The sequence below is a fragment of the Macaca thibetana genome, chromosome 4, assembly GCF_024542745.1.
Source record: "Macaca thibetana thibetana isolate TM-01 chromosome 4, ASM2454274v1, whole genome shotgun sequence".
In the NCBI taxonomy this organism is placed as follows: Eukaryota; Metazoa; Chordata; class Mammalia; order Primates; family Cercopithecidae; genus Macaca; species Macaca thibetana.
The window spans coordinates 15,146,837-15,164,186 of NC_065581.1; the positions used below are offsets into that span (position 1 = coordinate 15,146,837).

The following is a 17,350-nucleotide window of genomic DNA, read 5'->3' on the forward strand; positions in this document are numbered from 1 at the left end:
CCGGGCGCGGTGGCTCAAGCCTGTAATCCCAGCACTTTGGGAGGCCGAGACGGGCGGATCACGAGGTCAGGAGATCGAGACCATCCTGGCTGACACAGTGAAACCCCGTCTCTACTAAAAAATACAAAAAAACTAGCCGGGCGAGGTGGCGGGCGCCTGTAGTCCCAGCTACTCGGGAGGCTGAGGCAGGAGAATGGCGTGAACCCGGGAGGTGGAGCTTGCAGTGAGCCAAGATCACGCCACCGCACTCCAGCCTGGGAGGCAGAGCGAGACTCTGTCTCAAAAAAAAAAAAAAAAAAAAAAAAAAAAGAAAACAAGGTCTTGGTGACGTGCCGCCATTTCATCCGTCCTCGGTCTCTGCGCCTTTCGCAGAGCTTCCAGCCTCACTATGTTGGGCCAGAGCATCCGGAGGTTCGCAACCTCTGTGGTCCGCAGGAGCCACTATGAGGAGGGCCCTGGGAAGAATTTGCCATTTTCAGTGGAAAACAAGTGGGCGTTACTAGTTAAGATGTGTTTGTATTTTGGATCTACATTTGCTGCACCCTTCCTTATAGTAAGACACCGACTGCTTAAATCATAAGGATATTTCAGTTCATCCATTTAACAGATATGAAGAGCATTTTAAGAGATACAGCCTCTGGAAATGGATCAAACTCTAACTCATGACATACTAGATATGTTTGTCAATAAACTTATGACATGAAAAAAAAAAAGAAGTAATTGGGCCATGAAGGCTCCATCCTCATGAATGGATTAACACTGTTATCTTGGGAATGGGATAAGTTTCCTTTTTGAGACAGGGTCTCACTCTGTTGCCCAGGCTGGAGTACAGTGGTGTGATATCTGCTCACTGCAACCTCCACCTCCTGGGCTCAAGTGATCCTCCTGCCTCAGCCTCCCAAATAGCTGGAATTACAGGCATGTGCTACCATGCCTGGCTAATTTTTGCATTTTCAGTAAAAAAGAGGTTTCGCCATGATGCCTAGGCATCTCAGACTCCTGACCTCAAGTGATCCGCATCCTCAGCCTCCCAAAGTGCTGGCGTTACAGGTGTGAGCCACCGTGCCAGCCAAAGGTGTGGGTTTCTTATAAAATGATGAATTCAGCCTCCTTTTGCTGTCTCCTCCTCATTTGCCCCTCTGCCCTCCACCGTGGAATAACACAGCAAGAAAGGTCTCATGAGGTGCCAGCCTCACGATCTTGGACTTCCCAGTCTCCAGAACTGTGAGCCCATAAATTTAGTTTTTTGGGGTGTTTTTGTTTTTTTTGGGTTTTTTTTTTTTTTTTGAGATAGAGTCTTGCTCTGTCACCCAGGCTGGAGGGCAGTAGCAAAATCTCACTGCAGCCTCTGCCTCCTGGGTTCAAGCAATTCTCATGCCGCAGCCTCCTGAGCAGCTGGGACTACAGGCACATGACACCATGCTTGGCCAATTTTTGTATTTTTAGTAGAGACAGGGTTTCACCATGTTGGCCAGGCTAGTCTTGAACTCCTGGCTTCAAGTGATCCACCTGCCCTCCCAAAGTGCTGGCATTACAGGCATGAGCCACTGCACCTGGCCCAAATTTCTGTTTCTTATAGATCACCCAGTCTATGGTATTGTGTTATAGTAGCACTAAATGGACTAAGACAGTGATGAAGAATGTGTACAATCTTAAAAGCACATGTAAACTTTGACACACACAGTAGAAAGGAAAAGTTACATTGAGTACAATGTCTCACACCTATAATCCCAGCAGTTTGGAGGCTGAGGTGGGAGGCTCCCTTGAGCCCAGGAGTTTGAGGCTGCAATGAGCTATGATTGCATCACTGCACTCCACCCTGGGTGACAAAGTGAGACCTCATCTCTAGTTTTTTTTTTTTTTTTTTTTTGAGAGAGAGGGTTTCGCTCTTATTGCCCAGATTGAAGTACAATGGAGGGATCTCGGCTCACTGCAACCTCCGCCTCCCTGGTTCAAGTGATTCTCCTGCCTCAGCCTCCCGCGTAGCTGGGATTACAGGCACATGCCACCACGCCTACCTAATTTTGTATTTTTAGTAGAGATGGGGTTTCACCATGTTGGTCAGGCTGGTCTCAAACTCCTGACCTCAGGTGATCTGCCCACTTCAGCCTCCCAAAGTGCTGGGATTACAGGCATGAGCCACTGTGCCCAGCCTCGAGACCTCATCTCTAAAAACAAAACAAAACAAAAAAGGAAATATAGTTTGGCCAAGACAGGTAAATTTAAAAGTCAATATATTGGCCGGGCGCGGTGGCTCAAGCCTGTAATCCCAGCACTTTGGGAGGCCGAGACGGGCGGATCACGAGGTCAGGAGATCGAGACCATCCTGGCTAACACGGTGAAACCCCGTCTCTATTAAGAAATACAAAAAACTAGCCGGGCGAGGTGGCGGGCGCCTGTAGTCCCAGCTACTCGGGAGGCTGAGGCCGGAGAATGGCGTAAACCCGGGAGGCGGAGCTTGCAGTGAGCTGAGATCCGGCCACTGCACTCCAGCCTGGGTGACAGAGCGAGACTCCGTCTCAAAAAAAAAAAAAAAAGTCAATATATTTGTTTCAGTAAAATATAATCAGGAAGATAAATCTTTAACAAGCAATTTATAACCTGTGTCCAAAGCCAAAGATAATTTTAAATTATTCATTGATTTAAATTATGAAAAGAAAGGTATCCTACTTGTTACTCTAAATAATTGAGAGTTAACTAGAAATTTAAAGATTTTTTACGAATAGAGGAATGAGTTCCTAAATTCTTGAAAATTTGATTTATGATAACTTTCCTTTCATTAAGTGTAATTAAAGTAATGAGATTTAAAAAACTGACAAATGGAAACAAAAACTAATAACATGAAGAACTAAGATTTGAATGTGTTTGTGCATAAGTGAAAGTCATGTTTTTTTAATTAAGGATGAATCTAAGAAATACAATTGCAATTGAAAACTCAATGCATACTTCCCCAGAACCTGCTCGGTCTTATTAAAAACAGCCAACTTTTTTTTCTACTAACCTTTTAATCTGAGTTCCTCTTCTTCTTTACTGAAAGATAACATCTACTCTTTGAAATCACCTCTACTGGCTAAAATTAATGAATTGAGGGGAAGGGGACCCTTGACAATTCTGCCTCCAGCCATGGCAGATTAATTTGTAACATACCAACACAGTCTCTCCAGGAATATATGAACAAAACGGAGACGGGGGAAATCGTTTGTTGGGTGTCATCAGAGTGGTACCAAGGCATCGAGGACCTGAAGGGGCAAGATTCCACAGAGAAGGGAATCTTAGATGTGAGCCTGATATTAGTCATCGGTAGCAGTTTTGTTTTTTTTTTTTTTTGGAAGGGGCGGGGGCAGGGGGGTGGGTTGTGGGGAGGTGGGGGAGACAGGGTCTCTCTTGTGTTGCCCAGACTGGAGTGCAGTGGTGCAATCATGGCTCACTGCAGCCTTGACTTCTATAGCTCAGGCAATCCTCCCACCTGTGCCCCTGGAGTAGTAGAACTACAGGTACACGCCACCACATCCAGCTAATTTTTAAATTTTTTTGTAGAGACAGGGTCTCACTATGTTGCCCAGGCTGGTCACAGACTCCTGGCCTCAAGGGAACCTCCCACCTCGGCCTCCCAAAGTGCTGGTATTATTACAACCATGAGCCACCATGCCTGGCTGCAGTTTTTCTTTTCAGGCCATTTGATGATTCATATCAAATTATCAGAAAACAGCAGATGTAATCCAAGCACTTTGGGAGGTAAAGGCAAGAAGATCACTTAAGGCCAGGAGTTCAAGGCCATCCTGGACAACATAGTGAGACCCCCCCCAGCTCTACAAAATAAATAAATAAATAAATAATTTCACTGAAAAAAAAAGAAAGAAAGCAGAATGGTGGCTGAGAAAATAGAAAATCAGCAGTCTGTATATGGCCAGTTGATGCAGTAATTTCATAAAAATAAGTCTAATTTCAGCCAAATATATATTGCTAGCAGAAATGAGAAAGGCATTACCAACCTTTCCAAATAAGCACTCCAATGATATTCAGCCTGATCTTCATTCAGAATAGTCACTTTTCTCCTGAATCATAATCAGAATGGAATAGAGAGACAGAGAGAGAGAGAGTCCTGTCTCTGTCACCTTGCTTTGTCACCCAGGCTAAAGTACAGTGGCACGATCGTGGCTCACTGCAACCTCCACCTCCAAGGTTCAAGCAATTCTCCTGCCTCAGCCTCCTGAGTAGCTGGGATTACAGGCATGCAGCACCACGCCTGGCTAATTTTTGTATTTTTTAGTAGAGACAGGGTTTCACCATATTGGCCAGACTGATCTCTAACTCCTGACCTCAGATGTTCCACTCACCTCAGCCTCCCAAAGTACTGGGATTACAGGGATAAGCCACGGTGCCTGGCCCAAAATGGAATATTTTAAAGCCTTAACAAAATAAACATTGTAAGTTAACTTGGTGAATAGTTAAGTAATCAATGATAAAGAACCCTACAAATTGCCTGGTATGGTGGCTCATGTCTGTAATCCCAGCACTTTGGGAGGTCGAGATGGGTGGATGACTTGAGCTCAGGAGTTGAAAACCAGCCTGGGCAACATGACAAAATTCCATCTCTACAAAAAATACAAAAAAAAAAAAAAAAAGAAATTAACCAGGCGTGGTGGCATGTGCCTGTAGTCTCAGCTACCCAGAGGCTGAGGTGGAAGGATTGCATGAGCCCCAGGAGGTTGAGGCTGTAATGAGCCATGATGACACCACTGCACTCCAGCCTGGGCAACAGAGCAAGACCCTGCCCCAAAAAAAAAAACAAAAACAAAACAAACAAACAACAACAACAAAAAGAAAACCTACAAATCAACCAAAGGCAAGAGAATGCTCTGTTGCAGGTGGGTTCTCCAGAAGCAGATGCTAAGATAAAGTCTGGGGTATAAGATGTTTATTAAGGATCAACACATGTCAGGCCAGGCACAGGGGCTCACGCCTATAATCCCATCACTTTCAGAGACCAAGGCAGGGGGATCATTTGAGGTCAAGACCTCGAGACCAGCTTAGCCAATATAGCGAAACTCCATCTCTACTAAAAATACAAAAATGAGCTGGGCATGGTGGCGGGCACCTGTAATCCCAGCTACTCAGAAGGGTAAGGCAGGATAATCACTTGAACCCAGGAGGCAGAAGTCGCAGTGAGCTGACATCCCACTGACTATTTCACTAAGAGTGAAACTCCATGGCAAAAAAAAAAAGCAAAAACAAAAACAGAATTAGTCAGGTGTGGGGGCCTAGGGGGGACAAGGTTGTAGTGAGCAAAGATGGCACCACTGCACTCCAGCCTGGGTGCTAGAGCCAGACCTTGCCTCAAAAAAAAAAAAAAAAAGGAGATGAAGTCTTGCTCTTCACTCAGGCTGAAGTGCAGTGGCACAATCATAGCTCACTGTAGCCTCTATCACCTGGGCTCAGCCGATTCTCCTGCCTCAGCCTCCAGAGTAGCTGGGACCACCACACCTGGCCCAACTTCTAGAACAGTGCCTGATACATACAGAAATGCAGTACTATTAGTGGAGTAGGTTAATTCCTGAGTAGCAGCATGTTGACTTAATTTCTTCACCTTTGTTCCATCCTCCACCTACCCAGGCAACCCTTCTTAGCTAAGGCTATGGATTGGAACACCTACAAGTGGTTTTTCCACGTGGCCTGGGCTTCCTCAAACATGGTGACTATATTCCAAAGGTGAGCATCCCTGAGCGGGGAGAGGGGGAGTCAGCCAAAAACTATATGGACTAAGAGTAAAGTGATGTGGCCTGACACCAAGACCCAAACACTCATATTTCACTTGCAGTCATGTTATCAGGCCTCCCCATTCTAACCATGCATACTTTTTTGTTGTTGCTTTGTTTTGTTTTGTTTTGTTTTGAAATGGAGTCTCGCTCTGTCTCCCAGGCTGGAGTGCAGTGGCGCGATCTCGACTCACTGCAACCTCCACCTCCCAGGTTCCAGTGATTCTCCTGCCTCAGCCTCTCAAGTCGCTGGGACTACAGGCACACGCTACCACACCCAGCTAATTTTTTTTTTTTTTTTTTTTTTTTGTATTTTTAGTAGACACGGGGGTTTCACCATATTGGCCAGGCTGGTCTTGAACTCCTGACCTCAAGTGATCTGCCCGCCTCGGCCTCCCGAAATCCTGGGATTACAGGCATGAGCCACCACGCCTGGCCAACCATTCATTCTTTGTGCATCATTCAGAAGATTTGCAATGAAAATACAAACAAAACAGCACTCTTCATTATTGTTCCCGAAACTCAGAATTAAGGGAGCAAGGCTGCAGTGAGTGGAAAAGTGGGACATTGGGAATGCTTTTCATTTCTTTTTGTTTTTAGAGACAGGAGCTTGCTCTGTCACCCAGGCTGGAATGCAGTGGCAGGATCTCAGCTTACTACAACCTCAACCTCCCAGGGTTAAGCAGTCCTCCCACCTCAGCCTCCCAAGTAGTTGGGACTATAGGTGCATGCCACTATGCTTAGCTAATTTTGTTTAGTTGTTGTTGTTGTTGTTGCTGTTTTTGTTGTTGTTGTTTTGAGATAGAGTCTCGCTCTGTCACCCAGGCTGGAGTGCAGTGACACAATCTTGATTCACTGCAACCTCTGCCTTCCAGGTTCAAGTAATTCTCCTGCCTCAGCCTCCCAAGTAGCTGGGACTACAGGCACGTGCCACCGTACCTGGTTAATATTTTGCTTTTTTTTTTTTTTTTTTTTTTTTTGAGATGGAGTCTCACTCTATTGCCCAGACTGGAGTGCAGTGGCATGATCTCAGCTCACTGCAACCTCCACTCCCTGGGTTCAAGCAATTCTCCTGCCTCAGCCTCCTGAGTAGCTGGGATTACAGATGAGCATGACTGTACCCAGCTAATTTTTGTATTTTTTTAGTACAGACGGGGTTTCATCATGTTGGCCAGGCTGGTCTTGAACTCCTGACCTTGAGATCTGCCCACCTTGGCATCCCAAAATGCTGGGATTACAGGCTTGAACCACTGTGCCTGGCCAATTTTTTGTATTTTTAGTAGAGATGGGGTTTCACCATGTTGGCCAGGCTGCTCTTGAACTCCTGACCTCAGATGGTCTGCCCACCTCAGCCTCCCAAAGCGCTGGGATTACAGGCATGAGTCACTGTACCTGGCCATTTTTGTTTATTTTTCATAGAGACACTGTCTCACTATGTTGCCCAGGCTGATCTTGAACCCTTGGACTCAAGCAATCCTCCCTGCTTGGCCTCCCAAAGTGCTGGGATTATAGGCCTTTGCCACCAGGCCTGGTGGGAATGCTTACTTCAGCAAGTAGAGGACTCACTTGGGCTCTGGGTGACTTGGAAGCACAGCCACATACAAGTGTCATCACTGTCACCTGTATCAGCATGCTATTTGCATTCGTTTTTTTCTCCTCTCTTCCATTGTTGATTTGTCATACTTACTTGGTTCACGTTATAGAGAATACATTTTCTTGGGAAAGAAGAAGGCATTATAATACAGTGTTAAAACTCCAGGTTTATTCCTTTATGAAGAATGATTGTGTCATCATTAGGAATTTTAGTGTGAATTCTTCCATGCTGGGTGGCCCATTTGATAGAAAGTGAATTTCAGACTAGGTCAGTACTAAGACAATGATTCACTCCTGGGCCCTCAAAGTCAGCATCCAACTCAGTTCTTTTTAATATCAATGGGATGTATTCATTAGCCAGAGTTAAAATAATCTAAAAACTTCTTCCAACAAAATAATTGGATTGAAATAACATCCAGAGTGGTTAGACTGAAGAAAAAAAAAAAAAAAGGCATTATTCAATTTCCAAATACAGTACCTTGAATAATAAAATGAACTCATTCTTGTTTTATTGTGGGTATTGCTTCATAATTGTCCTTAATGTTCGTTCTTTGTTTCTTCTTGGGAAGATCAGAAAGGGATGACTAAAGTAGAAGCGAAGTCAGCAACTTATCTTCAGGCGTAACTACTTTTTCTGTATCCTGAACCCTCAAGAGGGATTTCTGAAGAAAGAAAGAGAAAAATTAAACCTTATCCAATGGAATGTAGAAAGCTGGAAATAAAAAGGCCTTAAAATTTGTAACAGATATCTTTCTGGTTTATGACCACATTTTCTAACATCTGTTGAGGGACATTTTCTGACCAAAAGGCCTGTCAGTATCAATAAGGAGACGCTTTCCTCATTGTTCTAGAATCTACAGTGTCCAGCATTATTGAAATGGATATATACCGCTAGTTCATACCAAAGGATGGAGAGTGAGAGTGAAGAGGGAAGGGAAAGAGGAGCAGGGATTAAAGTGTGGAGTCGCCCCTGGCCCTGCTTTGAACTCTCACTGGCTTTTTGGAACTTAACCAAGATCAAACAGGCAGTTGCCGCCAGCTCAAGGCCTCTGGTTCTCTATAATTTTTGGAGTAGATTTTGAGGTTACGATTATGAAGTTTTGTGGTAACTTTAAACTGGAAAGTATTGCATTCACCTTTTATATTCCCCAAAGAAAGAAGAAATGCCCGGCCATGTAATGAAACTCCTTTCGATCTGACCATTGTGTGAGGAACAGATTTCACACTGAGCAAATCTTTGCAACCAGACTCAAATGTTTCCCATTACAGCCCTGCACGGGTATCAGTGTGCAAGGGGCTGCTGCAGAGTGTGCAACTCTCCCAGCAAAATGCACACATTCGGTGGCTTGGTTAGAGTATCAAAATCATATCCACGGTTGAACACATAAGTGCAAACACACTTACGATCACCATACCTTAGAGCCTAAACGATAAGAATGAAGACCGGGCGCGGTGGCTCACGCCTGTAATCCCAACACTTTGGGAGGCCAAGGCAGGGGGTGGATCACGAAGTCAGGAGTTCAAGACCAGCCTGGCCAACATAGTGAAACCCCATCTCTACTAAAAATACAAAAATTAGCTAGGCATGGTGGTACGCACATGTAGTCCCAGCTACTTGAGAGGCTGAGGCAGGAGAATTGCTTGAACCCGGAAGGCGGAGGTTGTGGTAAGTCGAGATCATGCCACTGTACTCCAGCCTGGGAGACAGAGCAAGACTCCACATCAAAAAAAAAAAAAAAAAAAAAAAAAAAAAGAACACAAATTCCATAAATTGTCTTGAAAAAAATCTGATTTCACAAAACAAACATGGCTCAAATCATTGCAGCCTTAATTCCTTGAATAAGAATTGCTCATTTGCCATGTCTACAACATATCTTACTAGAATCCTTCAGTTTAGCAACTTGTGCTACCCTGTAAAACCAGTGCTAGAAAGTGACGGTTTTTTTTTTTTTTTTTTTTTTTTTTGAGATGGAGTCTTGCTCTGTTGCCCAGGCTGGAATGCAGTGGTGTGATCTCGGCTTACTGCAACCTCTGCTTCCTGGGTTCAAGCGATTCTCATGCCTCAGCCTCCCAGGTAGCTGAGATTACAGGCATGCGCCACCACGACTGGCTAGTTTTTGTATTTTCATTAGAGAAGTGGTTTCACCGTGTTGTCCAGGCTGGACTCAAAATCTTGACCTCAAGTGATCCACCCACCTCAGCCTCCCAAAGTGCTGGGATTACAGGCGTGAGCCACCATGCCCGGCCTCAACAGAAAGTTTCAATCTACCATAATACAATTGCTACTGTGGTTTTAGGGGAAATTTCCTTCCTCTTCACCTTGTCTCAGAGTACACATTAAAAACAATCAGTTCTTATAAAATAGCTACAGACTACAGCCTTTGAAGCCAAATTAAAGTCATCATGTGTAACTACAATAATGCTAATGAGAACAGAAACAATAGCAGTTATAAGATGCTCTTATCAAAAACTTCAGTAAAGTTCATAGATGGTATCTTATGAATCCTTTTTGAACAGTGGGCATTGTTATCTCCACTTTATCGGATGGGGAACCAAGATATTCAACGATAACTTGCCAAGGTCATCAGATTCCTCAGAGCCACACCAAAACAGAAAGCCATAATGGTGTGTGCTGCCTTGGTCCTCTGGGCTGTGTCTTTTAGAACTTCATGCTAGAGTCCATCTTACATTCTCAACTCAGAAGCCAACTTGGTTTGCATACATACCAGGAGTAACTTTGCTTTTTGTTTGTTTTTTTAAGTAAAGATGGGGTCTCACTATGTTGCCCAGGCTAGTTTCAAGCTCTTGTCTCCAAGCCATCTTTCTGCCTTGGTCTCCCAAAGTATTAGGATCACATTCATGAGCCACCGTGCCCAGCCTAGGAGTAACTTTGGTAGAAAATGTGCTGACCTAGGTAAGAGAGAAAGAGAGAATAGAGTGAGAAAAATAAAGGCGATCTGTGACTCCTCAAAGAAGTTATTTCTATAACTGTCCAAAAGGAGATCATTTTTGGAGTCTTTTACAGCTTCGGCATAATTTAGTACAACTTGTATGACTCAAAAACACTTCTATCCTGAAAATATCCTTTGCTATAATAATATCATATTTTTGTTTTGTTTTGTTTTTAAGAAAGAAACAGGGTTTCTTTCACTCCTGCCACCCAGGCTGGAGTGCAGTGGCACCATCTCGGCTCACTGCAACCTCTGCCTCCCTGGCTCAAGTGATTCTCCTGCCGTAGCCTCCCAAGTAGCTAGGACCACAGGCATGCGTGCCACGATGCCCAGCTAATTTATGTATTTTTTGTAAAGACGGGGTTTCACCATGTTTCCCAGGCTGGTCTTGCCCTCCTGAACTCAAGTGATCTGCCCACCTTGGCCTCCCAAAATGATGGGATTGCATACATGAGCCACCAAGCCCAGCCTCAGCATTTTAAATTACATTGAATGCTTTCTCCTGAGATCCCAAACATAGTACAATAGACGTTAATATTTAAAAGTGACATTTGTAATTGATTTCAATATGTATTATATCATACTAAAAAATCTGCTGTTATCTTATTATATATTGATATCAGAAAAGATTACCTGATCTCTTGCTTGAAAAAAAGAAAACATGTAGAATAAACATACATTTCTTTTTTGAGACAGTTTCACTCTTCCATCCAAGCTGGAGTACGATGGCATGATCTTGGCTCACTGCAACCTCTGCCTCCCTAGCTCAGGAGATCTTCCGGCCTCAGCCCCCGAAGTAACTAGGACCACAGACGCTTGCCCATGCCTGGCTAATTTTTGTATTTTTGGTAGAGACGGAGTTTCACCATGTTGGCCAGGCTGGTCTCAAACTCCTAAGCTCAAGTGATCCACCCACCTGGGCCTCCCAAAGTGCTGGAATTACAGGCGTGAGCCACTGTGCCTGGTCAGGAGTCTTTCAGAGTTTGTATGAGATTCATTCAAAAAGCCACTCTTTCTTTTTTATTTTTATTTTTTGCTTTAATTAATTAATTGTTTTTTCTTTTTTTGAGACAGAGTCTCACTCTGTTGCCCAGGCTGGAGTGCAGTGGTGTGATCTCTGCTCACTGCAACCTCTGCTTCCTGGGTTCAAGTGATTCTCCTGCCTCAGCCTCCCGAGTAGCTGGAATTACAGGCATGTGCCACCATGCGTAGCTAATTTTTGTATTCTTAGTAGAGACGGGGTTTCACCATGTTGGCCAGGCTGGTCTCGAACTTCTGACCTCAAGCGGTCCACCCACCTCAGTCTCCCAAAGTGCCGGGATTACAGGTATGAGCCAATTTTAATTTAAATATTTTATTTCTTTATGTGTTCAAAGTAAATAATTCCTCTTTCACCTGTTCTTTCCCACTTTTTATGGTCCCAATTCCAATCATCCTAGACTACCACCAAAATGTCCACTGGCTCCAGTTTAAGGTGATATTGACCTAGAAGTATATGCATTATTAATTGTTAGACTTTCAAGGCCTAACAATTTTCCAGGGTCCAAAGGCCATCATTTGTAATGGTAGAATTTCAGCTATGTTGACGGATGGAGCCATTTTTGAAAACCAAGTCAATTCCCTTTAACTCAGGTTACAGAAGGAACTTGTGTGTAAGGCAAGTGCTGAATACAGATTTTGATTACTTTTCAGCTTATGTTAAAATTTCAAAACCTAACAAAGCTGAAAAGTCATCTACCAAAGAATGATGAGCATTGACTCTCCAAGCCCTTGAATTCTAAACCACAGACTGATAATCCCCTTAGACCTCAGTGGCCCCACCCCGCATCGCACCCCCATTGCTTCTGTTAATTAGTAGGGGTAAAGAGGGAGCCAGAAGGAAAGCAAGGAGAACTGGAGGACTTACAATAGGATCTGTCAGGAGGCTAAGCTCCTCCTTGGAAGAAACCCTCTCGCCACAAGGATTACTGATGCCTGTAATTCTACAATTAAAGAATCCTTCTTCTCTGAATAAAATGAAAATACCCTGGTGAAAGTTCAGGTCTTACTCCAAAACCTAATAGTATATCTCAACACCTACAACAGCAATACTTAGGGTGTTTGGCAAAACTCATGATTCCTGGATGTCAACACAGAAATCACTGAATTTCTTTTTTTAATTTTATTTTTATTTTTTATTTATTTTATTTTATTTTTATTTTTTATTTATTTTATGCTATTTTTTTGAGACAGAGTCTCACTCTGTCACCCAGTCTGGAGTGCAGTGGCGCGATCTCAGCTCACTGCAACTTCCGCCTCCTGGATTCAGGCGATTCTCCAGCCTCAGCCTCCTGAATAGCTGGGATTACAGGAGTGCACCACCATGCCCGGCTAATTTTTGTATTTTAGCAGAGATGGGGTTTCACCATGTTGGCCAGGCTGGTCTCAAACTCCTGACCTTAAGTGATCTATCCGCCTAGGCCTCCCAAAATGCTGGGATTATAGAAATGAGCCACCGCGCCCGGCCCGGAAATCACTGAATTTCTAACTCAAATTCTCATTTGATCCTTTTGCACAGTGAAGTGGAAAGACTTCCGGCTTAGAGCTAGAGAGAAATAAAGAGGAAGCAAGAGTAGAAGATGAAGCCTGTGCAACATAGCAAAACCCCATCTCTACAAAAAATGAAAATGAATAAAAATTAGCTAGACATGGTGGTGTGCACCTGTGGTCCCAGCTGCTTGGGAAGCTGAGCTGAGAGGATCACAGAAGCCTGGAAAGTCAAGGCTGCAGTGAGCCCTGATCATGCCACTGCACTCCAGCCCGGGCAACAGAGCAAGACTCTGTCTCTAAAACAAAGAACTGAAGATGGGGGACTGGGGTGGGGGGCTGTAGAATCAAAGGTAAACACTCATAAAGTATGGTGTATTTGACAATTTAAGCCACTCTTGAAAGGCACAGAGAAGGCCAAAAAGGGAAATCAAAGAGAAAAAAGGAAAGGAAGAGTGCATAAATTTTGTGAACCTGGCATGGACTTCCAAAATGTTGTTCTGCATTAAATAGGTCTCTACCACCTCATGAAGGAAAAAGTTTTGTTGTTGCTCTTCTTTCCTTTATTTCCCTTTTTTTTTTTTTTTTTTTTGACAGAGTCTCTCTCTCTGTCACCCAGGCTGGCGTGCAATGGTGCAATCTCAGCTCACTGCAACCTCTGCCTCCCGGGTTCAAGCAATTCTCCCGCCTTAGCCTCCCAAGTAGCTGGGATTACAGGCACACACCACCATGCCCAGCTAATTTTTGTATTTTTGTAGAGATGGGGTTTCACCATGTTGGCCAGGCTGGTCTTGAACTCCTGACTACATGTGATCTGCCCGCCTCGGCCTCCCAAAGTGCCAGGATTACCGGTATGAGCCACCATGCCTGGCCACCCTTATTTCCTTTTTATTTAAAAAGGTTCCTTTCCATATTTAACATACAGAATTTTGCTTAGGAAATACGGGTTTTGTGGAAAGTTAGGAAGGCATTTTTTACAAATAAATGCTGGGTATTAATGAATTCTACATCTTTTCCCACATTTATTTCTTCAAAGATGTCTACAAAGATAGTATTTTTGCAGGGTTTTTTTCTACATAACACCTCACTTTAAAAAGGCAAAATATTATTCACACAAACATCTTTTACTCACTCTACCCAATATTAGAAGCATTATAGGCTCCAAAGACTATCATGATTAACCTTCCTCGAATAAAACTTTAGGGATCCGCTTTGAACCCACAAAAGAAATTAAATGCACAGTTAAGACTGATTTTCATCATCAAGTTGCAACAGGGAATTGTCTTTAAAGCCGTCTCCTGCTGCCTTCATTAGAGTCTTGATCTCTTGCCGCAAATTTATATTCCTTTGTGGGTTTAAGGCAGATATTTGATATCCTTTTAATCTATATTTATTAGGTGAGCTATTGATGAGTCTCATTCTTCCACAAATTCATGAACAATATTCCCGTGGCCACTATAGTGGGAGTCTTAACTGAATACAAGATCTTTGAGATAAGTGACCATTTTTCACAGGGTAAATGGTATATTAAATACCAAAATGTGGCCAGGCACTGTGGCTCATGCCTGTAATCCCAGCACTTTGGGAGGCTGAGGCAGGCAGATCACGAGGTCAGGAGTTTAAGACCAGCCTGACCAACATGGTGAAACCCCATCTTTACTAAAAAAAAAAAAAAAAAAAAAAAAATACAAAAATTAACTGGGCATGGTGGTGTGCACCTGTAATCCCGGCTATTCAGGAGGCTGAGGCAGGAGAATCACTTGAACCTGGGAGGCAGAGGTTGCAGTGAGCAGAAATCATGCCACTGACCTCCAGCCTGGGCAATAGAGTAAGACTCCGTCTCAAAAAAAAAAAAAAAAAAAAAAGTGCAAGTTAAAAACAGATATCAGCCTCTGCTTTAAGATCCACTTTGAGGCTGGGCATGGTGGCTCACGCCTGTAATCCCAGCACTTTGGGAGGCCAAGGCAGGCAAATCCCTTGAGCTCAGGAGTTTGAGACTAGCCTGGGCAAACATGGTGAGACCCCATCTCTACAAAAAATACAAAAATTAGCTGGGCGTGGTAGCATGCGTCTGTAGTCCCAGCTACTCGGGAGGCTGAGGAGGGAGGATCTCTCCAGATTGGGTGGCAGAGGTTACAGTGAGCTGAGATCACGCCACTACATTCCAGTCTTGAGTGAGAGAGTGAAAGAGTGAGACCCTGGGCCGGGCGCGGTGGCTCACGCCTGTAATCCCTGCACTTTGGAAGGCCGAGGCGGGCGGATCACGAGGTCAGGAAATCGAGACCATCCTGGCTAACACGGTGAAACCCCGGCTCTACTAAAAAATACAAAAAATTAGCCGGGCGCGGTTGTGGGCGCCTGTAGTCCCAGCTGCTCGGGAGGCTGAGGCAGGAGAATGGCGCGAACCCGGGAGGCGGAGCTTGCAGTGAGCCGAGATGGTGCCACTGCACTCCAGCCTGGGCGACAGAATGAAGACTCCGCCTCAAAAAAAAAAAAAAAAAAAAAAAAAAAAAGAGTGAGACCCTGTCTAAAAAAAACAAAAAAAAAATCCACTTTGGCTTGCTCCACAAACCCCAGTCAACCAGCAAAAAGTTAAGGATGCCCATAACAGAGAGTACCAAAAGAGAGGATTTCTGCCCTCTTCCTCACCCCCATTATCTGCTTTTCCAGATGGCCCCTCCCAATTCAGGACCGTCTGTATCTGACAAAGCTCCTGATTGGAAGAAACTTGGACCTAGAGAGCAGGAACCATTTGCCTGACTGCTCTCAAATTCATTCATTGCACCCCTGCATCACAGGGGAATTCCTTGCACCCCTGGGCCACAGTTACCAACTGGGATCCAGCTATGGTCAGTCAATGGGAGGCCCTGGAAGGAGATGAGGGAGGAAGGGTACAGGAAGAAGGAGGAAGTCAGAGTAGTTCTTCCCTTCCTCTCTGCTTTAGGCAGCATCTTTGACTGTGGCTGCATTGCCTCCATGGTTACACCTCCCGCTGGGCAGGCTCCCATTGGCGGAACCTAGCTGGGAGCCAGTTGATGAGGGAGCCTAGGAAATGCCATTTCCAGATCAACCCCTTGGACATGATACAGACCAAATCAGGGGCAGTGTGAGGACTGGATCTGAGAAGAAACAGCCAAATGATCAGCACAAAGGACAAAACTAAGAAGAGTCACTGGAGGCCAGGCACGATGGCTCATGCCTGTAACCCCAACACTTTGGGAGGCCGAGGGCCGGCGGATCACCTGAGGTCAGGAGTTTGAGACCAGACTGGCCAACATGGTGAAACCTTGTCTCTACTAAAAATACAAAATTTAGCCGGGCGTAGTGGCAGGTGCCTGTAATTCCAGCTATTTAGGAGACTGAGGTAGGAGAAATGCTTGAACCTGGGAGGTGGAAGTTGCAGTGAGCTGAGATTGCACCACTGCACTCCAGCCTGGGCAACAAGAATGAAACTCCATCTCAAAGAGGAAAAACAAACAAACAAACAAACAAAAAAACAAGAGGCATTGGGTCTTCTCTAGCTTGGCAGGATGAAGAATGACAACTAACTCTAAAGCATCCATTCCATTCCATATATATGGAGCATTCACCAGGTGTTTGGAATTGCACTAGGTGCTAAGAATGCAAAGATCAAGGGCAGGGCGAAGTGATTCATGCCTATAATCCTAGCACTTCAGGAGGCTGAAGTGGGAGGAATGCTTGAGCCCAAGAATTCGAGAACAGCCTGGGCAAAGTAGTGAGACCACCCCCCATCTCTGAAAAAATAAAAAAATAAAAATAAGAATGCAAAGATCAATAGCATATTGTCCCAGCTCTCACACACTTGGGTTTGCATCCTACCTCTATCCCTTACTTCTAGTTGGCTTTAGGTAACTTTGACCACTTCAAGCCTTCTTTTCCTCCATGATGAAATGGGGAAAGCAATAGTATCTACTTACGGTAGATATCCCATGAGCATTTGTTGGAAAAAATTGTGTTTAAGTGAGAATCTTAATAAGTAAAATGAAGTTACATGTATTGATCACCTCCTCTATGCCAGGCATGGAGCTTAGTGTTTCACATACATTATTTTCATTTCTACAACAACTCTCAAGGTGGGGGAAACAAGCAGTTATAATACAACGTGGTAAGAGCTATACTAGTGGCACCTGCAAACCGTGATGAGAACACAGTAGGGAGTCATTAGCTTTTTCTAAGGAACCCCATAGAGACTTCACAGAGAAGAGAGGGAAGATTTCATAACAATAATAATAATAATAACAGCAGTAGCTAACACCCATGGAGAATTCATTCAGCACCAGGCCCTGAGCCACAAAACACGCCTTCAGTCAACAAGCAATCTCTGGGACTTCCTCCTCGAGGTCTTAGCTCCCAGGGAGGGATGTGGTCCTATCATCCCATTTTGCAGAGAAAGAAACTAACCTTTAGAGTTGCTAAATAACGTGCCCAAGGTCACCTGGCTAGTAACGGTCAGGGTCAGGATCCAAACCTGAGTGTGCCTGATTCCAAAGCCCACACACCGAG

The 17,350-nt window shown here is 44.3% G+C and overlaps 1 protein-coding gene across 1 annotated transcript; it reads left to right on the forward strand.

Annotated features, from left to right (window-relative positions):
* The first annotated feature begins 388 nt into the window (after positions 1–388).
* On the forward strand, positions 389–659 carry LOC126952688 (cytochrome c oxidase subunit 7C, mitochondrial-like). Its single transcript, XM_050787498.1, has one exon. The coding sequence runs from the start codon at positions 389–391 to the stop codon at positions 578–580; it is 192 nt and encodes a 63-aa protein (XP_050643455.1). The 3' UTR covers positions 581–659.
* The last annotated feature ends 16,691 nt before the right edge of the window (positions 660–17,350 follow it).